Source organism: Talpa occidentalis, unplaced genomic scaffold (genome assembly GCF_014898055.3).
Source record: "Talpa occidentalis isolate TD23 unplaced genomic scaffold, MPIMG_talOcc4v2.1 talOcc4.6, whole genome shotgun sequence".
NCBI classification, from domain to species: Eukaryota; Metazoa; Chordata; class Mammalia; order Eulipotyphla; family Talpidae; genus Talpa; species Talpa occidentalis.
The window spans coordinates 50,226,818-50,250,795 of NW_023604972.1; the positions used below are offsets into that span (position 1 = coordinate 50,226,818).

At 43.4% G+C, this 23,978-nt stretch overlaps 2 protein-coding genes across 11 annotated transcripts in view; one reads left to right on the top strand and one right to left on the bottom strand.

Annotated features, from left to right (window-relative positions):
* LIN54 (lin-54 DREAM MuvB core complex component) overlaps positions 1–16,592 on the bottom strand; it is an 89,596-nt gene extending 73,004 nt beyond the window's left edge. The window contains exon 1 of one of the 9 annotated variants that reach the window (XM_037529042.2): positions 16,575–16,592. Coding sequence is in view for 3 of the 9 variants with exons in the window: in XM_037529036.2 (XP_037384933.1) it covers positions 2,363–2,579 (217 nt within the window). In the remaining 6 variants the exon portion in view is untranslated. Of the gene's footprint in view, positions 1–1,688; positions 1,916–1,935; positions 1,974–2,362; positions 2,888–3,178; positions 3,227–3,366; positions 3,549–3,962; positions 4,053–16,574 lie in introns of those variants that run through there. The other 8 variants (XM_037529045.2, XM_037529038.2, XM_037529041.2 and 5 more) reach the window with 8 other exon arrangements.
* Positions 16,593–16,733: 141 nt separating this feature from the next.
* The window catches only part of COPS4 (COP9 signalosome subunit 4), a 43,395-nt gene continuing 36,150 nt past the window's right edge, over positions 16,734–23,978 (top strand). The window contains exon 1 of one of the 2 annotated variants that reach the window (XM_037529251.1): positions 16,734–16,941. In XM_037529251.1, coding sequence (XP_037385148.1) covers positions 16,868–16,941 — 74 coding nt within the window. In that variant the 5' untranslated portion in view covers positions 16,734–16,867. The remainder of the gene's footprint in view (positions 16,942–23,978) is intronic. The other variant, XM_037529252.1, reaches the window with a different exon arrangement.

The following is a 23,978-nucleotide window of genomic DNA, read 5'->3' on the forward strand; positions in this document are numbered from 1 at the left end:
CTGTTCTGCTTCCCATTCTGTCTCTGGTGAATCCTCTCACCCCCTGCATCTCTGGCCTGTACCCTAGCTCTTGTATGCATAAATAAATCAATCTTGAAAAAAAAAAAAAAAGAGTAGCAGATCTTGGAAAAAAAAAATCACAAGACAACAATCCTCTGTGATTAAAAAAGAAAGAAAATCAATGAAAAATTCATCTTAAACTCTTTATATTAATTATTTTAAAAATTCTTTCTTACTACTAATTTAGCAGCTGGTTATAATTGGCCAAATAACTGCAACATAAAAAGCTATTAAAAAATCAAATTTCTACTAGACAATACAAAATCAGCCAATTTTTTAAGAAAAGCTTTTTAACTAAACTGAATATTATAATTTTTCAAAAAAAATCTTTGGTCCCTTTTTCTTCTACCGAGTGAAAGCCAAATGCCCAAGCTATACATATACATAAAAGTATTTTGCCTATGAAAAAAATACATAATGTATGATGTAATATGACACAGTATGACATCATCTCTTTGTAAGAAACTAGGAGAAGAAAAATTACTGCTAATCATGAACATTATTACCAGTGGGCATTTCTTAAATATGCACATCTCTGTTCACTCTCATACTCTGTGTCACCAACCCAAACTTCCTCTACTAATGCAAGGGGGAAAAGTCCCAAATTAATGTATAAAAATTTCGTTCCATATAACTTTTCAGTAACAGTACAGCTATGTGCAGAGAGACAGAACTCAGGAACCTGCAGCACAATCTAAAACATACACAGATCTTTAGGTAAAGTCACAAAATTAAATATGGCTGTCATAAGGTCAATCAATCCAGTTCTTCAGTTCTTCAAACAAAGAGCTAACAAGACTAGTATTTAGAATAAGACAGTCCCTCAATTCATCTTTACCAACTTAATGTACTCACATCAAACATATGATGAAACCATCATAACTTCCTTCTTAACAATGAGGGTAAAACTTGTAACCAAAATAGTGCCCCCATATTGTATTTCACTAGGATTATAAAATCTACTGCAAAACCTTTCATAACTTTATAGTCTGGATGCATGTAATCCGTGGGGGGGGTGGCGGGGGCGGGTGTTTAGGAAGCGGAGGTGGCAGAGGAGGAAGATATATCGATATCCATAGATACAGATATCTGTAACATGCCTGACAGTTTCTTAATTGTTATTTGCCCAATGGCAAGGGTCACTTGTCCGCATGACAGTCACAAAAGAAAAAGACAACATTTTTAATTGTTACAAAACTGGTTCATATGCTCAAAAAATGTGAGCATCCACACCCCAACAAGTTACAGACTAGGATCAGAGACCCGGAGCTTAAATGCTAAAAAAAAACGTCAATGCCCTGCCTCCCTAAAGAAACACCCAACCCCATAAACTGCGGAACATCACCAACTCAACACCCACCGGGGTGGATGTCTAAACACTGTATCAGGAAATCATGGTAAGTGCTGGCGGTTCCTCTAGGCCTCAGCAGCAGCCTTGGGTGTAAGAGCAAACTCGATTCCTCTTCACTCTCAAAGAATAATGTTGCTGTCATTACGAAGCTACTGATTCTTCGCACTCGGGACTAGTCATTCCTTGAGCCACCACGCAATTCGCCCCCCTCCCCACCCCCACTGCCGAAAAGACATCTCAAGACAGAGAAGCCCTCGGGTACCCCCTTCTGCTCTACCTCCGGCGGCTGCCGCTTTCTCCTCCCTCCGGCTCCGAGGTGGGGGCTCCAGCCGGTCCCGGGCAATCCCAAGCCCGGGAGGTGCCTGTTTTGCCCGCGCACGGTCTGCCCAGTCGCCTCCTTTCCCAGTTCGCCCAAACTGGCGCGCTACAGGGGCCCCGCGGGCCGAGGAGGGAGCCGGGGCGCTGCCGCCGCCTCTGGTATGTCAGGGGCCGGGATTGTATTTCGAAAGATCCGCCATTTTCACCTCGTCATCACCATCACAGCTCAGCAGCTTCCCCGACAGCCCGAGCCCCGGCCGCCGCCGCCGCCGCCAGTCACCTCCCCCTTCCCCCCCACGGCCCTCCTCCCGCCCGCCCCGGCGCGCACACCCACAGCCCCGGCGCCCGCCCGCCCCGCCAACCTTCAAACGCACGGGAGAGACAAACGCGCACCCAGCCCGCGCCGAGACCTTTCACCCCACAACAAAAAATGGTGCTTCTGCGGGTCCGGCCGCAAAGCGAAAGGAAGTCTCGCTACCTGCGGGGTCCCCGGCGCGGCGTATTTTTGTTTTGAAAAGCAAAAGCCATGAGGAAGGTGGCATAAGGACAATAAAGGAGCCAAACGCTTTCATTTTCGGGAAAGCAGCTGAAGAGAGATTTGTTCGCTGTGCCCACTACAGACATGGTCAAGACCTTTAATGTCATCCGCCAACTCTGACGTTGTCCTCCGCCGCCAGCACTGCTCTGACTGGACGAGCCATTCCCCAAGGCACCTCTGACCTCTCGGACACGTTTGTAAATTACAGGCGCTGATCCTCCTGCAGAGGCTGTGGTCAAACATATGGTCTTTAACATAAAGTTCGGAACTATTTTTCTCGCCACTTAATTTCATCTGATCATTTCTGTCCATCAACACTGACACTTCCAATTTATCAATGGTTTAAAATGTCAAAGAGCCATTAGATTTAAAAGGGACTGATACTATTCGTGAAAGACCAATTTCCAAAATACAGAAAATATTCCTCTAAGTCCAAATTCTTCGCCAAACGTTTTTAGGATCTAAGTCAACACATTAAAAAAAAAAAATTCACTACTGATAGATTTGCCCAATACAGAGAAAATAAACAGCTTGCTTTTAGAAAAAGACCCTAAAGTTATCCATCCACCCATCAGTACTTCTCAACATGCAGCTTAATAACTAAAAGAGAACCTAAGTAATATTAATCATCTAAGAAATAACAACAACAACAACAACAAAAAACCCGTAAGCCTCAAGGCTTCTGAGACCAGAATTTTTAAAATGAAGTCGGCTACTTTATCTCATCTCCGAAATATTTGATAATTATCCATTCAAACGCTCCATTCTATCCTGCCATTCAACCACAGCAGGAGCTCGCAAAGCCTCATCTGAAAAGAGCAAACTGAATTACAAGTAGGGTCACTTACTGCTGTCCAAAAAGTTAGTGTGAGAAGAGTGAGACAGCTGAAAAAGCGACTTCCCAGCCTTACCTTGCTTGACTGACAACTTCATCTAAAATCAGTAGGTTCAGGCTCAAACGAGCGCTCGCCAGCTCCCACCCAATCCCCTCGCCGGCTCTAGGCGCAGCCTGCCAGTCGCCGGGAGGACCCTGTCCTCATCTGTAAACTTTATTTCCCCACCGCCAGCCCCGTCCCCCCGCACTCGGCTTCGTATTTACCGTTGCTGGGCCAAGCTAAGCCCCAGCCCGCTCCCTTCCCCCGTGCACCTCGGGAACATTATGACATTTGGCTGGTGGGCTTCGCGCGGAAAACGGACACACAGGAAGACGACACCATACAAAGGGGCGTAGGAAGAACGGGGCGGCGGGCAGCAGGGAAAGGAGGGGCTGGTACAAAGTGACACAGCAGCAAAACCGGTTCCCAGAAACCCGGGGCCGACGCGGCCGGGTTCTCGGGCCGAGCAGGGTGCGTGTCACCAGCAGCCTCGGAGCCGCCCTCTCGCCGGCCGGGAAGGGCGCGCTGCCGGCCGAGCGCCCGCCGGGCGGGTGACAGCCGCCCTCCGGGGTGCGGGCGGGAAGGGGCCGCGCCCGGGGGATCCCCCCGCCCCCTGCGGCCCGGGCTGGGGCGCGCCGGCCCCCAGCCGGCAGGTTCCCGCTCTCGGCCGCGACCCACCAGTCCCGGCCCCGGCAGGGGGAGTCCGGCGCCCGCCGCCTGCGCCACCACCCGCAGCGGGAGCCGGCGTCCCCTTCCCGCCCGCCCGCCCGCCCGCCCGCCCGCCCGCAAGGATGCCTCCACCCCGGGGACTGACACTCACCAAAGTCGGCGGCGCCGCCGCCTTCTCCTCGCGCCGCGCTCCCTGGGCTCCCAGCAGCCGCGGCGGCGGCGGCGCCTCCGAGACACAGACCCGGGTTTGTTCAAAATCACGCGCCCAGCGCCATTCCACCGCCGCATCCCATAATACGCCGGGCCCTCCCCGCCCGCGCGCCCCTCTCAGCCCGCCCCTCCACTCCGCCGGCCCCGCCCCCCGGCCGCCTTCCTTAGCCCCGCCCCTTCCTGCCTGCTCGCCCCGCCCCCTGGCAACCCAGTCGGCGTCATTCCGCAGGGCGCGGGGAGCGCGCTCCCGCCCACGTGACCCTGACCGCGCGGTGTCAGAGCAGTCGCTGGGAACGTTCCATCAGGCCGAGGCTGGAGGGGAGAGCCAGGTCGCGTCGGCTTCATCTTCTAGCTTTCCTTGTTAGGAAGTCGGTCGGTGCTGTCGTTACGATTTCCTGGGTGCTGCTGCTGTGTAATGTGCTCGCATGAGAAGGTGATCGATATTCACAAATGCCAAAGGTCGTCGGGTTGGGGGCACTAATTTTGCAGGGTCGCTGAAAAGCCCCCGTGTCAGACCACGCAGAGTTAAACTTATTTTGAAAGGGACTTTTTTGCAGTATGTAGCTAAGACTAACAGAGTCAAAACTCTTTGTATTTAGTCATCTCTTCCTTTTATTTTCTCGCTGTCCTTTATTTTAAAAACAAGAAAAAGATATATAAATATGGAGTGGGATGAACAGGTACTAAGTAATAATTCAGTTAATAACTGTTCCGTGTAAGACAAGAACTATACGAACAATAGAAAATACGAAAATTATATGCGATACAGTCTATGAATTGCTAATGGAGCATAGAGGATATACAACAACGTGAAAGACTGTAGCCAGAGAACCTAAATGGACATAGCACTTTGAGATCAGGCAGTTCCGGTTTTAAATTCTAGCACCTCTACTTATAAGTGTGTACTAATTTATCAGGTTTCTTCTCCCATCGGCAAATTAAGAAAGACAAACCTTCCTGGGATATTGAAGGTTAAATGCAGTTAGGGTATCAGGCAGCTACATAGTCCCTGCCTCAAATGCTAGTTCTGTTCTGCCATAATCAACACCACCCCATACCTCCCACCTCGAACTTGTGAAATTAATATACAGAAATCCTATTCAAGTGAGATCTGGCCGCTTTAAGAAAGTTCCCGCACTTGCTCATTCAACAAACTACAAGACCCAGCATGCCTTGCATCTCCAGTAGGAAGTAAGTTTTCTTCCCACCCCTCAACCCCAGCAGAAGGAAGGACTTGCCTTTTTGCCCCTCTAAAAGGTAGCTAAGGGGGTGCAGCCTTTTGTTCTGGGGAAGTACATATGTGTTTCAGCATGAGATTGCACTTTCTAAATTACCATTTTGCCATTTTCTGTTTTGGAACAAACCCTTTTGTTTGGTGATATAACAGGTTGCGTTTTGTTTTGTTTTGTTTTGTTTTGTTTTGTTGTCCACAAACTGAATGGTTAGTATTTAGCAAGGCCAATGAAATTAGCAAGCTCTTAAAAAATCTTAAAAGGAGGATCAGGATGTCACATTCTCACGGTATAATGATGGGTGGCAGTATAAGGCACTTTAGGAACGAAGAAGGGAATGAGATGGGGTACCTAACCCCAGCCGGATTATAGGGAAACTAGCCAATAAAAGAGAGTCATTTTCCAAAAGACTAGAATAACGCTAATACCAAAGGGGTGCTTTCTCACTATGACTTTGATACCGAACCAAAATGTGTATTAATATATCAAATCCGGTAGTATCATTATAGACTTCATACCATGACAAAAATATGGATTATTCCAAGAGTGGTGATTTACTAACATTAAGAAATCTGTGTGTGATTTATTACATTAAAGGAGAAAAGTCAAATGGGATGCATTTGGGATGCAATGTGCAATATTCAGCCATTTAATGGGGGCCTCCCCAGTGGCGCAGCGGTTGAGCATTGGGTTGTGAAGCTGGCCGCGGCCTCTACGGCGCCGGTTGGATCCCCGGCTGCTCCCCGACCACCACCACATGGTGCGCCATCCCGCATGGTGCGCAGACCTCCCCTGCCGCCTGCTGCTCCCCTCAGCAGCAGCGTACCTCGGTCTTTCTGCCTGCTCTGTTCCCCGCTCTGGCTCTGGTGAATTCTCTCACCCTCCCGCGCTTCTGACTGTACCCAGTGCATGTATAAACAAAACAAACAAACAAACAAATAAATAAAACATGCCTCTATAAAAAAACTTAAAAAAAATATTCAGCCATTTAATACATTTTATTTATTTATGCATACAAGAACAGGGGTGTAAGCTGGAAGTGTGGGAGGTGAGAGGATTCACCAGAGAATGAGTGGGGAGCAGAACAGGTGGATCAACAGAAATACACTGATGAGGGGAGCAGAGGGCAAGACAGGAGAGGTCTGCTGTGCCATCTGGGTTAGCACCCTGGCCAGGTATCGAACCCTGGCGGCAGCGGTGACAGAGTAATAGCACTGAGACTCAACACTTACACCACCAGGGAGGTCCCTTTAATAACTTTCAGTAACCTAGGTGTAAAAGAATATTTCCTTAAGTGGATCATGATAATCATCATCAGAAAAAAACAGTAACAATATACATTAGAGTGAAATGTCTAAAGCATTCACTGACAGGACACAATAAGGAAATAAGACCACAATATTTAACAAGTCTCAAGAGGCCCTAGGTAAATGCAATTAAATAAGAAAAAAGGAGATTGAAATACTGAATAGAAGCAACTTTATTCGAATAATCACAAGAGCTCAGTGTTGTGGTTATTTGTTTGGTCTTTGAAACTGGATTGCCTGGGATGAAACTCATGCTGCAGTGGCTGCTGATAGCTTCACAGAGCTGAGACTTAACCCATTGTGCCACCAGGGAGGCACAATGCAAGGCATGGTGGTTCTGCAGTTTTCTGATAACACATGTGGAAGCTTTCTCCAACCTCATATAAATAGGGTTTCTGTGGGCCTCCCTGGTGGCAGGGGTTAAAGACAGCGCTATCAAACTATCACCAGCCATTGCAGCATGAGTTCCATCCCCAGCCAGGCAGGTGACCCACATGGCGCAGCAGACCTCTCCTGTCTCACCTGCTGCTCCCCTCAGCAGTGTATTTCAGTCAGTCTGCCTGTTCTGTTCCCCACCGTCCCTGGTGAATCCTCTCACCCCCAACCCCACACCTATGGCCTGTCCCCCAGATCTTATGTGCATAAATAAATAAATAAAATTTTTTTAATTTTTTCAAAAATGTAATCTTTTATTTTTTCAAATAGTGTTTTAGCTCCTAAGAACCACTGCTATTCAAATATCTGTATTACAAAGAGACTAAATATTTTTTATTTGTATGGTTGTTATTTCTCATTAATTAGAAACATTTATTCAGCAAATATAAGCTGATCATCTGCTGGATCCCAAGTAGTATGTAAGGCACTAGAAATAAAGTGGCAAACAAGATGGAGCTGCTCTAGCTAATAGAACTTTCCCTTATAATGGTGGAACTATTCTATTTCTACACTATCCGGTACAGTAACTACTAGACATGTGGTTATCAAGCAACTGAATGTAATGAGTGTGGCTAAAGAACAGACTTTTTTTTTTTTTTCATTTTTTGTCATTAATTTAAATTTCAATAGCCATGTGGACAACACAGTTCTAGAGTAAGCAACAGACTAGAAGCAAGTTGGGAAAATGACAGCTTTTTAAATAAATAAAGGGGATTTTGAGGAATATATGAATACAAGAAAATGAGAGGACACTGGAGAAAATGAGAGGCATGAATTGAGTAGAACTATCAACAGACAAATATAACAGGTTTCTGGGTACCTATTTCGTGCCAGGTATACTGCTAAATACAAAGTATAGAATATAGTTAATAAAATTTTCTTAAAATAGGTTAGTTTCCAAAAGATCATTCAAAAGTTCCTTTGTTTGTGAGTCTGTGTGTCTTTAGTTCAATATGTTCCTATATATGCAGCCAACATGTATAAATCTATATAAATATAATTACCCTCTTATATCTTTTTATTATCATGTAACCCTTATAATTGATCCCAAAACCCCTATCAACAATTTCAAACCCCAAAATGTTTTCAAAACTGAAAGATGAAAGTTAATGCAAGGGCCTCCCTGGTGGCACAAGGGGTTAAGCACCACATATGAAGGAGTCCGCAGCTTCTGCAGCACGAGTTTGATCCCCAGGCAGCCAGGGAGCAACCCACATGGCGAGGCAGACCTCTCCTGTCTCACCCGCTGCTCCCCTCAGCAGTGTATTTCAGTCAGTCTGCCTCTTCTGTTCCCCACTCTGTCTCTGGTGGATCCTCTCACCCCCCACATCTCTGGCCTGTATCCCAGCTCTTGTATGCATAAATAAATAAATCTTAAAAAAAAAAAGTTTATGACAAGCTCGTTTAACAGGCAAACCTGGCCCAATATGAGGTATTAATATTCCTTATATCATTTAGTTTAAAAATTTATATATGTCAGAGCAGAAATATGAAAGTGTTTGATTGCTGGGTTTGATTATGGTCAAGACAATTGGAAGGAACTTTCTGGGACATGAGAATGTTTTGATGTGGATTGTGGTGGTAATTGCATCAGTGTATACTATGGCCTAAACTCACTGGGTACTCTTAAAATGAATTAGTGCTAGGGCCTCCCTGGTGGCATAGGGGTTAAGTCTCAGTGTTATCACCTCGACAGCCTGAGCTCCATCCTGGGCCAGGGAGCTAACCTACACATGGCGAAACAGACCTTTCCTGTCTCACCGGCTGCTCCCCTTAGAAGTGTATTTCAGTAAATCTGCATTTCTGCTCCCCATTCTGTCTTTTTCTTTTTTTTTAAGATTTATTTATTTCTGCATACAAGAGCTGGGGTACAGGCCAGAGATGCAGGAGGTGAGAGGACTCACCAGAGACAGAGTGGGGAACAGAACAGGCAGAATGACTAAAATACTCTGCTGAGGGGAGCGGCGGGAGAGACAGGAGATGTCTGCTGCGCCATGCGGGTTTCTCCCTGGTGGGCCGGGGATTGACCTTATGCTTCAGAGGCTGTGTATTGCTTCATAGTATAGTGCTTAAACCCATGCACCACCAGGGATGCCTGACCCCCACTCTGTCTTTGGTGAATCTCTCACCACCACCCATCCCAGCACCTCAGGCCTTCACTCCAGTTCATCTATGCAAAAGTAAATAAAATTTTTTAAAATGTTAGAAAATGAATCAGTTTTAAGGAGAAAAAAATAGTTTTTTAAATTGCGCCTACTATTTTCTAAATCCAAAATATCCTCAACCACCAAAGCTTTTTTTGTACCAAAGGTTTCTAATAGATCAGTATCACATTGAATATACCCCACATTTTTTCATTGATGGTACAGAATGTGATTGGTAATGTTGAACCACCTAAAAAAAGGCAGGCAGAGTTCTTTTAGTTTTCCTCTGGCAATAAGATTTCTTTGCCTCTGTAATGGTTGTTTTTGCTCTCATTAAAGGTTAGTAGTAGAGGCTTCTCTATAATGCTCTATTGTACTTTACTGGCTAGGGAGGTAATCATCCCTTGTGTCTAAGAGAGATTTCGCTTGCAAGAAGTGAATATGGGCAATAACTGCCATTCTGAGAAAAGGCATGTCTTGAGACAGGATGTGGGCATTGGAAAGAAGGGCTTTCACTACAGGGGGGAAGTGTTTCCCCTCTCTCAGTTTTGCTCATTTGCAAATGAGCCCACATGCCAAATGCAGCCCAAAGGCTGGTTTTGTGCAGCCCGTAAGAAGACATCTGTCCTTGGAGAGACTAGAAACTAAGCAGTGTTAGTTTTGGGGGGTTTGGGGATTTTTTTTAAATTTTATTTATTTTTGTGTAAAACTAGGGTGTAGGCCAGGGTTGTGGGGGCTGGTGTAGCGTTGAGAAGATTCACCAGAAACAGAATGGGGAGCAGAACAGGTGGATCTACTGAAATAAACTGCTGAGGAGAGCAACACGCAAAACAGGAGAAGTGTGGTGCGCCATGTGGGTCACCCCCCTGGCCAGGCATGGAACTCAGGCCATCGAGGTGAATCTTAACCACTCGGCCACCAGGGAGGCACCTAGTTTTGTTTTTTTGTTTTGAATTACAAAACACCTTAAAATTCTTCATAGCTTAGGGCCTCCCTGGTGGCGCAGTGGCTGAGCGCAGTGGTTGACCGCTGGGTTGCGAAGCTGCCCGCAGCCTCTGCGGCGCCGGTTCGATCCCCGGCTGCGCCCCGGCCACCAGAGGAGGGTCCCGCATGGCGCGCAGACCTCTCCTGCCGCCTGCTGCTCCCCTCAGCAGTGTACTTCGGTCCTGCTGCTCTGCTCCCTGCTCTGGCTCTGGTGAATTCTCTCACCCTCCTGCGCTTCTGACTGTACCCAGTGCTTGTATAAATAAATAAATAAATCTTTAAAAAAAAAAAAGCTTAAAAAAAATTCTTCATAGCTTATAATCACAAGCATTTCTTTTTCTCATACCCTGGCTGAGTTTAATTCTCTAGGCTGGATTTAGCAAGGACAGGTTGGAACCCAGGCTCAGAAGGGTTCCCATTTGTTGCATAGATCTTAATTCTGTGGTCTGGGATCACAGGGCATTAGCAATCTGGTTGCATGTTTGTTGCTCTTCTACTGCATCATAGGAACACTACCGGAATGAACAGAAACAGTATTATGTTTAAAGCTACCCTTCCTCCTCAACCAACTGGCATACCATCACTTCTGCTCATATATCATTGGCCAAAACAATCCATATGGCCAACCCCAACCTCGAGGAAGTGGAGGAATATATTATTTCTACTTAGTGAGAGATAACAATGGTGAAAGGGGGTAGATGCATAATTCTATTACAGGGAGGAACTAAAAAATTATCAGTAATGATCTAAACTGCCAAGAGATAACTATGAAGACTCCTTGCACACAAACCTGAACATGGTATAATATCCACAACACATTCCCTTTCTTTAACATAAGCAAATGACTCTTCAGTCTTTTATAAACCAATACACCTACACAGCATTAATTTCTTTTTTTTTAAAGATTTATTAATTTTTGTGTATAAGAACTGGGATGTAGACCAGAGGTGTGGGGGGTGATTCACCAGAGACAGAGTGGGGAGCAGAACCAGCATATCTACTGAAATATACTGCTGAGGGGAGCAGTGGGAGAAACAGGAGGGGTCTGCTGGGTCATGTGGGTTGCTCCCTGATGTGGGATGGAGCTCAGGCTCTAGAAGTGATAGCACTGAGACTTAACCCCTAGGCCACCAGAGAGGCCCCACAGCATTAACTTCTTCATTCCAATCAAACTACTGTTCTTTGTTTTTCCAGTATAAAATGGTCACTGGTCTGGAGCCCAAGAACTCAAAAAACTAACCAGAAAGGTATTTGCTACGTAGTTGTAATTTATTATCAATAGGAACTAAGCTACTTCCATCTCAAGGCAGAGAAAACCCAAGTAAAAATGGCCTATGTATCTCAGAACTACCTTTATCTCTTATAAAATAAATATTAATAGTATACAGACTGGTTTTTCCAGAATAATTTAACAGAAAAAAGATGTCATCACAGTCACCAGTTCATTCTTCCTTTCTATGCAGTTTTCTCAAGGCTTTGTCTGTTCGTGGGCTTCCTGTGGTTGTCACCTAGAACCATACGTATACTACACAACACAGACAACAGCTCCAGAGGGAGAATATTTCTCCCATGCCCTTTTTTTTATCAGCAGATTAAACTTGTATCCCAGAAGACTTCCCATCCTGATACACTCACTACAGCTGGACCATATGTATCTTCTTTTTTTTTTTTTTTTTATTTATACAAGCACTGGGTACAGTCAGAAGCACGGGAGGGCGAGAGAATTCACCAGAGCCAGAGCGGGGAGCAGAGCAGGCAGAAGGACCGAGGTACACTGCTGAGGGGAGCAGCGGGCGGCAGGAGAGGTCTGCGCGCCATGTGGGACCCTCCTCCGGTGGCTGGGGAGCAGCCGGGGATCAAACCGGCGCCGCAGAGGCCGCGGGCAGCTTCGCAACCCAGCGCTCAACCGCTGCGCCACCGGGGAGGCCCCATATGTATCTTCTTAAACAATTCACTATCAAGAAGGATGGAAATGCCACAAATGACTTAGACCAGCGGTAAACAAACTAAAGCTCACAGACCAAATCCTACAGATGACCCGTTTCTGTTCAGCCTACAAGCTGAGAATGTTTTTGTTTGTAATTTTTTTAAAGAGTTTTATTTATTTATGCATACAAGAACTGGGGTACGGGCTGGAGGTGTGTGGGGGGTGAGAGGATTCACCAGAGACAGAGTGGGGAGCAGAACAGGCAGACTGACTGAAACACACTGCTGAGGCAGCAAGACAGGAGAGGTCTCCTCAGCAGTATATTTCAGAAGATCTGCCTGTTCTTTTTAAGATTTATTTATTTATTCATACAAGAACCGGGGTACAGACCAGATGCGTGGGAGGGTGAGAAGATTCACCAGAGACAGAGTGGGGAACAGAACAGGCAGACTGATGAAATACACTGCTGAGGGGAGCAGCGGGTGAGACAGGAGAGGTCTGCTGCGCCATGTGGGGCTCTTGCTGGGCGGCCGAGATCGAACCCACCCTGCAGAGGCTGCGGACAGCTTCACAGTGAGGGGCTCAACTGCCTGAGCCACCAAGGAAGCCCAATAAATAAATCTTAAAAAAAAAAAAAAGATATTCGTTGAACACAAGGAAACAAAAACAACAGAAACCAAAAATAAGCTGAAACAAAAATCAGGTTAATCACTTAAGCCTAATATTTCAGATGATTTCAAGGCTGTCATCATTAAAAAGATGTTAAGAATTGGTTGAGCCACTATGGAAAGCTGTGTGGAGATTCCTCAACCTGCTAAAGGTGGAACTTCCATATGATCCAGCAATTCCAATCCTAGGTATTTACCCAAAGGACACAGAACTATTAATTCAAAAGGGCACCTGCACCCCTGTGTTTGTAGTAGCACTATTTACAATAGTTAAGCTATGGAAACAACCCAAATGTCCAGAAATAGATGACTGGATCAAGAAGATGTGGTACATATACACAATGGAATATTACTCAGCAATCAAAAGAGATAAACTCATGCAATTTGCAGCAACATGGATGGAGCTGGAAGGGATTATGCTCAGTGAAATAAGCCAGAAAGAAAAAGAAAAATACTGGATGGTCTCACTCATAGCAGAAGTTTGGAAAACCTAAATAAGGGACCAGGAAAAAGACTAATTATAATAAAGTAAAAATCAAAATCAACAAGAAACTATAAACCATAGACACACTACCTGGGAGGAGGGAGTAGGAGGGATTACAGTCAAAATAAGGGGGATGGAGATTGTATGGGGACTATAACCAAGATGAAAATGCACACATTGTGAAAAAATGAAAAATGACGTAAAACATATAAAATAAAAATTAAATTAAATAAAAAAAAGAATTGGTTGAGTGTGGAAATTTGGAAATAGGGCACATTTAACAACTACTTCTAGAAAAAGCTTTGGGTGTGACTACTGAAAATGTCTGGAAGCAAATGCTTACTGAATATTCAATGAACTTAACATTAAAAATAAAACCTGAAAAACTTAACTTACAGTAGTTCAAGCCCTAAGCTATTCCCCTCCAAGAGGAATACATATCTTCTTTGATTTTGAGGGGCTATGTCCAGATAACCCCATCATAAGTTTAAAATATCATAAGTCAAAATTTATTTTTTATTTTTATTTTTTAAGGATTTATTTATTTATGCATACAAAAACTGGGGTACATGCCAGAGGTAGAGGGTGAGAGCATTCACCAGAGACGGAGTGGATATGGAATAGGCCGACTGACTGAAATACACTGCTGAGGGGAGCAATGGGGAAGACAAGAGAGGTCTGCTGCGCCATGGGGCCCGGCTGGGGATGGAACTCCTGCAGTGGCTGCTGATAGCCTCACAGTGCTGAGACTTAACCCCTTGCACTATCAGGGAGGCCCCCAAAATGCATTTAATACACCTAAATACTGAGCAGGATAGCTTAGCCTCATCCACCATAAATGTACTCAGAATACTTTATTAACTTACAGTTGGCAAAATCATCTAACACAGAGTCTATTTTATAAAAGTGTTGAGTACCTCATGTTCTTAATTAACACCATACAGATGGATGTTTTGTAGACATGATGGGATGTGAAAACACAAAACACAATATCCCAAAAACACTGGCAACACAATACCTGCAGAACATAGGTTGTTTACTCTCCTGATTGATACTGCCTAGTGTCAGGAGACAGAATGAAGTAAAAATTGACACTGCTCGGCATCAAGAAAAAGAGCAAAATAAAAAAAAAAAAGTGAACCCTGTTTTCAATGAAATCCATGTTGCTTTGGCACCATCATAAAGTCAAAAAATGCTGTCAAACGATTATAAATGTGGGATTGTCTATACTCTCTAACATCCAGTTAATTTTTACTCAGAGGATAAAACTTGGATCGTCAGAAAACAATGAACAAGGGAAATCCTTCCAAAAAGCATAAATAGGGTCTAATCAAGGAACTTACTCCACTAAGAGAGTAGTGGGAGTTCATAACTCCTTTTCAGAATGCCAACATTGCCATGCACAAATTACTGTTTAGTGTTTCCCATTCTTACTTTTTCTGATGTAATTATGGGTTACCTCATCATGCTTCTCTATTATTTTGTATTACATGTATATATACACGAGACAGATACTTTATTTTATAGTTTGTATGTCTCTGGACCATGAAAAACATATTCAAGGGTCTCCCTGGTGGCGCAGTGGTTGAGCGCTGGGTTGCGAAGCTGCCCGCAGCCTCTGCAGCGCCGGTTCGATCCCCGGCTGCTCCCCGGCCACAGGAGGAGGGTCCCACATGGCGCGCAGACCTCTCCTGCCGCCCGCTGCTCCCCTCAGCAGTGTACTTCAGTCCTTCTGCCTGCTCTGCTCCCCACTCTGGCTCTGGTGAATTCTCTCACCCTCCCGCGCTTCTCACTGTACCCAGTGCTTGTATAAATGATAAATAAATAAATAAATAAATCTTTAAAAAAAATCAGTGTGGACTTCCTTTAAAAAAAAAAAAAAAAAGAAAAGAAAAACATATTCAACCTGAAATAGAAATTGGAAAAATCCAATGGGAAATTGAACTCTCTTCTTTAGGGGTGAGTGTTTTACTATAAGAAGGATACAGTCCAATGTATTAGTGGTTAGAAGGAGACATTGTAGTAGAGATTTGCTGACCTTCCAAAACACCCCTTTCTTCTTCTTTTTTTTAAAGATTTATTTATTTATGACTACAAGAGCTGAGGTACAAGCCAGAGGTGTGAGAGGTGAGAGGATTCACCAGAGGCAGAGTGGGGAACAGAACAGGCAGATAGATCAAAGTACACTGCTGAGGGGAGCAGCTGACGGGACAGCAGGCGAGACAGGAGAGGCCTGCTCACCATATGGGTAGCTCCCTGGTTGGGACTGAACTGGGCTGCAAAAGCTGCTGTCAGCTTCACAGTGCTGCACTCAATCCCTTGCGTCACCAGGGAGGCCCATTCTTCTTCTTTTAAGGGCAAAAGGCTACCCAATTGAATACTAAAGTTCCAGTCTCATTGTTTCTAAGTATGTCATGAGCCTAATTTCTTGCCAAACAGTGTGAGATCTAAATTAATGTGGACTATCTCCACATTATTTCCTGAAAGTGTTTCCTTGTTCCGATCTTTTTCTTTCCTTTTCCCAAATAGAGGGGAACATGCTATTTGTCACATATCAAATGGCAAAAAATGCAAAAGTTTGACATCCTTTGTAGGCAAGGCTTTAGTAAGTTGCCTTGCTACATAATGGTGGTAGGAAGGCAAAATGTTTCTGACCCTACAAAGAGCAATTTGGCAATACTTAACAAAAATTAAGTACATCTATTTTTTGATTCTCTTTTTTTAGAATTTATTCTACTTCTACACATATAAAATGATGTATGCACAAGGTTATTTACTGCAGTACTGGTTGGCTGATCAAAAACAAAGTTTGTGCCCAGCAATAAGGATTAAATAAACGACAACAGCCCTTCATTATATGTGAAATTCTTCAGTCGTAAAAAACAATGAAGTTCTCTGGACTTACATGGAAGATGTCCAAGAAAAGTGAAAAAATCGAGAGCAGAATAATATGGTGTGTTAGTTTTTGTAAAAGCAAGAAAGAATAAACATTTTCATTTATTTGCAGAAAGACATTTTATAAGGCTACATAAGTAACCAGTACGATTACGTATAAAGAAAGAGTGACCATATGTTATCCAAATAGAACCGTTTCTAGAGTAAAAGGGTGTGTTATTAATAATTACGCCCAAACAGGTGGAAAATGCACGCTTCTGACAAACTGGGGTGCATGATCAATCCATACAAAGTGCAGAGAAGGAATGTGGTTTTTTAAAAATTGTATTTTACAAAAGTACCGGTCTGTGGTGAATCGGAAATAAAATTAATTCGTCCTTCAGCACAAGTAATTGAACGGTTGCCTTAAAAAATGAGCAACAGCAAAGCGTAGACGTAAAGCACGGAACTTAAGGAAAGCGCAGTAGTTTTGCTTACCGGTTATTTACTGGAGCTGCACAGAGACACACTTAAAGTTCATCCGCCAATCCGAAGTGGGAGCGTGCGAGCCTGAGCCTGTGGGAGAGGTCTAGGAAGACCTCGCACTGGAGGAGCTTCACGTCACTCAACCATGGGGGCGGACCTACAGCAGGGCCTCACACTCGGCGCTCTAGCCCATCATGACGCTACTCTGTGGCATCTCGGGTTCCCTCTGGCTGCCCTGTGGAGGACTAACTCGTTTTCTTTTTGGCTTTGAGAGGGCAGGCATCCGCGACTGAGCTGGAAGAAAGATGGCGGCAGCCGTGCGACAAGATTTGGCCCAGCTCATGAATTCGAGCGGCTCTCATAAAGATCTGGCGGGCAAGTGAGTATTTCCCAGGGACCTGGGGAGGCTTGGAGGGAAGCCACAGACTTGTTCTCCTTGGGTTGACGGCGACTTTCGGGTGTGAGGCTAGGATTCAGCCGAACGACCAAGGGGGCGGGCCTGTGGGCGCTCGTGAAGGCAAATGTTAGGAGCAGCGGAAAGCTGGAGGGGACCTTGTGCAGGGAGACCTCGAGGCCACAGACCTAGGGTGACTGTCAATCTGTTCGTGCCTTGCTAGCATCCTTACTGGTCTCTTAAGATTCTCGAAGCGCGGTCTGAGGGGCAACTGCTTCCACGGCCTTCTCAGCCTTTCCTGTGGTGTTTCTTTTTATCGCTCACACACCTATTTAATTTTTTTTTTGATCGCGGCAAATTTATGTTCAGGGACTATAATGCAAAGTTTTTCGGTGAGATGGTTTCTTTACGCCGACGGGGGCGAGGAGGAATGGCCGCTATCATGTCGTCCAGAACCAATCGGACTATCTTCTGTGGCTTCTCGTGTTTTGGGTACTCTCTCTCCACCAACTTTGAAAAAGGAAACATAGGCGAATGTTCTCATAACGTGGCCAGGACTTCAGTTATGTTTGTAGAAATATGAGTTAAGAATTTTGTCTCAGTTTATGTAGAAGGCTTAGGTCTACTCTGTTAAAATTATGACATGTGCCTGTCCTGCAGTTACTCAACAGTGTTAATTGTGGAAAGATAACTATTGTCCGTTCCCTGCGTGTAGATTTCACAGTAGTTTTGTCAAACAGGTATTCTTTTCAAAGTATGTATCTCAAATTGATCCTACTATTTACATTCTGACAACTGACATCACTTTTATCTATGTTAATGGAGATAACACCTGCTCTAACCTGACTTTTGACACGTTGGCTGTGTTTTATGTAGGCTATGCTGCCTTTTCTTTGGTGGCAAGTGTAATCTACTTTTATCATTGGGAAGTTTAGCGGTGATCTTGGGCTTAAATACTTTGTTCTGTAATTTCCACCTAAAAAAATGGGGATAATTTGAGGACTTAATACTTGTCTGAGGGCAAATGAGTACCTGTGTATAAACACTTATAGCACTAAGAACAGTATTGGACAGTTAGTGTCACAATATTGTAATTGTTAATATTATTATTAAGTCATTAGCAAATACTTACTGACTTATTCCATGGTTTGGAAGTAAGTTGAATATGTCTTCATGGCTCAATCCTTTTTGCATGTGTTTTTGGAGGAAAGTAAAAGTAGCTTATAAATTTTCTCTGTGTTTTTTTTTTTAAGGTTGATTTATTTATGCATACAAGAACTGGGGTATAAGTCAGAGGTGCGAGGTGGGGGGGTGAGAGCATTCACCAGAGAAAGCGGGGAGCAGAACAGGCAGATCTACTGAAATATACTACTGAAGGGAGCAGCGGGTGAGGCAGGAGAGGTCTGCTGTGCCATGTGGGTTGCTCCTTGGCCTCTGGTCGGGGATTGAACTTGTGCTGCAGTGGCTAGCTATAGCTTAATAGTGCTGTCTTTACCCCTGTGCCACCAGGGAGGTCCCTTCTCTGTGCTTTTTTTATTTTGTTAATGAAAAACAAGTGTATTAGTTGTCAAAAGAGATAGTTTTTTCAAGATTTGCAGGATTTTGAAACTTAACTGAAGGATTTGCTTCCTCAGTTGTGAATAGCAGATATATCTGTCTTAATAGGCTGCTATATAACAACCCCAAAGCTTAGCAGTCTAAAACAGCTATTATTTTTTAGGATTCTTTTGTTCCCCTGGGCTGTTCTACTGGTCTAATCTGGACTCACTTATGCAGATGCAGTCAGCTGGCAGTTGGGACTAGTGGGATTATATGAATTAACATACACATCTATTGGCTGGGTCTTTCTCTCCACATGGTCTCTTGCTCAGTAGTTTAGCTGAATCTTCCTCAGTGGGCTGTAGAAATGTTCCTAGAGGGTAATAATTGAAGCTGCAAGACCACTAATTTAGCTGCCGTGGATAGCTCTCATTAATTCACTAGTACTGGTCAAAGTACAATACAGGATGATTCCAAATTCACAGGGAGAGGAAATGAAGTTTACCTCTTTAGGGTAGGACTGGACAAGTTACATTGTAAAGGGGCATAGTCACATGGGGAGACATGACTCACTCTGGGGGCCCTTACTGTAACAATCTACCACACAGGGTTACTGGAAAGTTTAAATGAAACAATGTGCTTGATAACTGATAGCCAGTGCTTTCTGTGGAAAGTCTTTACCTTGCCTACAGGTACATATCTTGTCCTATCTGGACATGAAAGCCTCAGGATGTTTATTTTCATAACAAAATAGTTCTGCCAGTGACATGCTTTAGGAGAGAAAGTCTTGAAATAACAGTAGTTTTAGGGCTTATGTTGGGAGCTGAATAACAAAAGGATTAAGGAATGATGGAATAAATTTATTTCTAAAATATTAATATTATGTTTTCCCAGCATTTAGCAGGATTTATCAAAAAATATTGGTTGAATCGGTGAAAAACTAGAAAGGTACAGAGCTTATTTAAACCTAGGTTTGTCTTGGGCCTCCCCGGTGGCGCAGCGGTTGAGCGCTGGGTTGCGAAGCTGCCCGCAGCCTCTGCAGCGCTGGTTCGATCCCCGCTACTCCCCTTCCACCGGAGGAGGGTCCCACATGGCGCGCAGACCTCTCCTGCCACCCGCTGCTCCCCTCAGCAGTGTACTTCAGTCCTTCTGCCTGTTCTGCTCCCCGTTCTGGCTCTGGTGAATTCTCTCCCCCTCCCGCACTAATGACTGTACCCAATGCTTGTATAAATAAAAAATCTTTAAAAAAAACCACAAAAACCTATAGGTTTGTCATCTCTAAAAAGGTTATTTAAGCTGCCAGTCTTTACTGACTTCCTTGTCAAAACATTAATTAGAGGGCCTCGCTGGTGGGGCAAGGGGTTAAGCACCGCACTCTAAGGCAATCCACAGCCTCTGCAGCACAAGTTGATCCCTGAGTCCATCCCTGGCTGGATAGGGAGCAACACACATGGCGCAGCAGACATCTCCTGACTCGCACGCTGCTCTCCTCAGCAGTGTACTTTGGTCAATCTGCCTGTTCTGTTCCCCTCTCTGTCTCTAATGAATCCTCTCATACCCCACATCTCTGGCCTGTACCCCAGCTCTTGTGTGCATAAATAAATAAATTTTAAAAAGCAAACAATCATCAATTAGAAACTAGTTCCTGTAGCCTGCGCTAACAGTCTAAAATTGATAATAAATGACATCATGAAGTGCATTTTTGCAAAGTTTGTAGACTGCTTTTGTACATATTATGTGTGCATTTTATTCATATGTTTGCATTGTATTCATAATTATGTTCATAATTTCATATAAAACTTTAGAAGAGGAGAACCTTGAAAAGGAACATTTGAGTAGGTAGCTGTGTGGTGGCCTGTCTTACTCACTTGACTAAAACCTTGGTTTTTTGAAACTCATTTCAGATGTTGGTTCTTCAAAAAAAGCCTTTTCTGAAAAATCACCAACAAACACTTAATACCCACTCACACACACAGCTCCTGGTTAGTTGCTCTTTCTATGCCCAGTGGCATCTTGTATTTACCTCTACCATAGCACTTAATTGTTTTCATTGTTTATTTGTGTGCTTCACCCATTCAAATGTAATCTCTGAAAGTAGGTTTGAGATCATGGATTATAGGTTTTTGTTGAGTTGTATAAAAATTGTACTTTTTCCCCCCTCCCTTTTTTCCCAGTTCTGAGGTATGGAGAGTACCCAGAAGAGGATAGCAGGCATTTAGAGTCTAAACGTTTCATTTCACAAGAAGCTGTTAGCTTGGAGAAAAGAAACTTACAGGAAACCTCTTAAATGCCTTTGCCAATTAGACCTTTCTAATAATAAAGTGGAATAGAATGGAGGAAACACACGCACGCACCCACACACGGACGCGTGTGCGTATAGCCCAGTATAGAATGTATAATCTCAAAACCCCTTCATTTAGGGCCTCCCCTGGTGGCACAGCAGTTGAGCGCTGGGCTGCGAGGCTGCCAGCAGCCTCTGCAGCGCCGGTTCGTTCCCTGGCTGCTGGCAAGGGTCCCACACACAAAAAAAATAATAACAAAACCCCTTCATTTACTGTGTACCAGGTATACCTTTACTAACATTTTAAAACCCTTTGCAAGTAATGTTATTTACATGACATATGAGAAACTGGAGCACAGAGCTGAAATATCTTGCCATGTAGTTAGTGGCAAAGCCAGAATACAATCTGTCTGCCTGGCTTATAGACTTCAACTCTATTTTTTCTCTCTCTACCATTTAGCCTTATATTATTTTCACCAAACTGGACTACATTTCAGATAGTGACTTTTTGCCTAGAGGTACTTCCCCACAGGTCCCACTAAACACTAAGTTAAATATTTAAAATGTTTAAATATCAGCCTCACTAGGAAATTATTTCTCCTAAAATGTTTTGTTAGCAGGTAAGATGAAAACTTTATCTGTAATTTTCTGAACTTCCTTACAGTATACCTGTGTGGATTTATTTTTGCCTTCTATGTCATCTAGCTTTTGCTATGAAGTAAACCACATCAAGCCTTAGTGGCTTCAAACAATATTTCACTGAGAATTCTGTTATTTGGTGTTTTGGACTGGGTCCAGTAGATATTGATAGTTCTTTGCCTCAGATGGTCTTGCTTTCACATGGGCTGCCACATGTGTTTATAGTCAGTTGCAGATCAGGCAGGCAGCTCTGTTTCTGTGTGTTGACTGGGCCTGTGAAGGTGACTGGGCTACATATTTCACCATCCAGTATAGCTTAACTTGGACTTATTCTTGTTGTGGCAGCAGAGTTCTAAGAGAAAAAGACGAACGTAAGTCCTCTTGAACTCGAGGTTCAGTACAGGCACTTTGCTTTTAATAAAACAAAGTCAAAACAAAGTCAGATGTGAAACACTGCAAGTCATGCTACGAAGGAGCATGGACATAGAGAGAAAGAATTGTGGCCTTTTTCAGTAAATACTCTACTGCATTATCCTGGTTGTGCTCCATTGAATTTCTTGAATGAATAAACTGAGTTATTTCATTGTCCTGAGAATATATCTCCTTAAATGTTGCCTTTGTCTCATTCTATTTTCTCCCCTAGGATGCCAGTGAATTTTTAAGTTTGGTAATAGTATTTTTTTAGTTTTATAGTTTTGGGTGGGTCTTTTTTCAAGTGGTACTTTGTATGGTTCCCAGTTTCTGACTGAAACTTTATATCCATAATAACCATAATTATATTATCATCTTTCTGACATTTCAGTCAATGGAGTCCTTGTTTGTTGTTATTATTTGTTCCTTTTGTTGATTGTCATGTACTTTATAATCTTCCTTTGTTAAGCAAATTTTATTTATTTGTTTGTTTGTTTTTGCATAGAATAACTGGGGCGTAGGTCAGAGATGCCCAAGGTGAGAGAATTCACCAGAGTCAGAGTAAGGAGCAAAACAGGCAGATTTATTGAAATACCCTGCTAAGCAAATTTTTTAAAAATGTATTTTTAGAAACAATTGCATACCTAGGATATTACTTTTCAAAGAGGATTTAATTTATTTCTACAACGCACCTGAAGGTACTAGCAGCCTAGGACTAAGTTTTCAGAACTTTTGATTTATATAGATGATCCTTGGAATAGAATTTGTGACCTTATTTCCAAAGTGCTAGTGTTTCTTCCTTTGGCAAGTGAGAATCTCAGCTTCCTTTTCTTCTATCTGTATAGTTAGCTAAAAATTACAACTTGCCTCGCAATGTTCCTGGAAGAATGGCAGATCTCCCCAAGGCAGAGCCCACCCAAAGTGCCACTCTGCCTCTGAGCTGTCTTTCCAGTCAGTGGTTGCTTTCAGGCGAAAGCTCTTTGTATTCTTAATGTTTCTTGTTTTCTACTTCTTGTTAGGATTTTATGTTACTAAAAATTTTTTTGAGGGTGGTTTAGACCAATCATTTATCTAGTAAGTGAAAAATCTATTAATACTTATATATTCCATTTATTTTGGCCCTCAGTAGTGTCTGTGGTACCTTTTCATGTGTGTATGTTTATTTATCTCCAGATTAAGGTGCCCAGAAATCAAGAATAGCATTCTGAGATTTAGTTCATAGATGTAATAGATGCTCAGTAAACTTTTGCTGATGCAACTGGATAGGACAGATGCAAGGTGACTTAATTAAATGCATTTTCCACCATATTTTAAAACCATAATAACTTAGTACTTCTTATGTTTTCTACATCAATTACTTTTCTATTGAGTACTCAGTAAAAAGTTGTTCTTATCATTTGTGAAGCTTTCTCTCAGTAAACTAACCTATTTTGTTTTTACTTGCTTCTGAATGAAAATATTACTTATTTACTTGTATCTTTTTTTTTTTTACTTTTTATTGAAATGTAAGATACACATGTATCTGTGTGTGTATGTACATATATACATTGAACTTAGAGCTCAATAAATCTCACATACATATATACCAGCTATCCAGATAGATCAAGGTAGGGACTATTTCCAGCCTGCCAGAGGTTCCCTTCTGCTCCTTTGTAGTCAGTACCCCCAAAGATAACCACTATTCTTTTTTTTTTTTTTTTTAAAGATTTATTTATTTATTTATACATTCAAGCACTGGGTACAGTCAGAAGCGCGGGAGGGTGAGAGAATTCACCAGACCCAGAGCGGGGAGCAGAGCAGGCAGGAGGACCGAAGTACACTGCTGAGGGGAGCAGTGGGCGGCTGGAGAGGTCTGAGCGCTATGTGGGACCCTCCTCCAGTGGCCGGGGAGCAACCGGGGATTGAACCCAGCACTGCAGAGGCTGCGGGCAGCTTCGCAACCCAGCGCTCAACCGCTGCACCACCGGGGAGGCCTGATAACCACTATTCTGACCTCTATTCTCATGAATTAGTTTTACCTGTTCTTGAAATACACACACACTGAATCTTTCAGTGTAACGTCCTTTAGTATCTGGCCTTTTTCACTCAACATAATAGCTCTGAGATTAATTCATGCATGAAGTGTTCTTTATTGATTTGTAGAATTTCATTT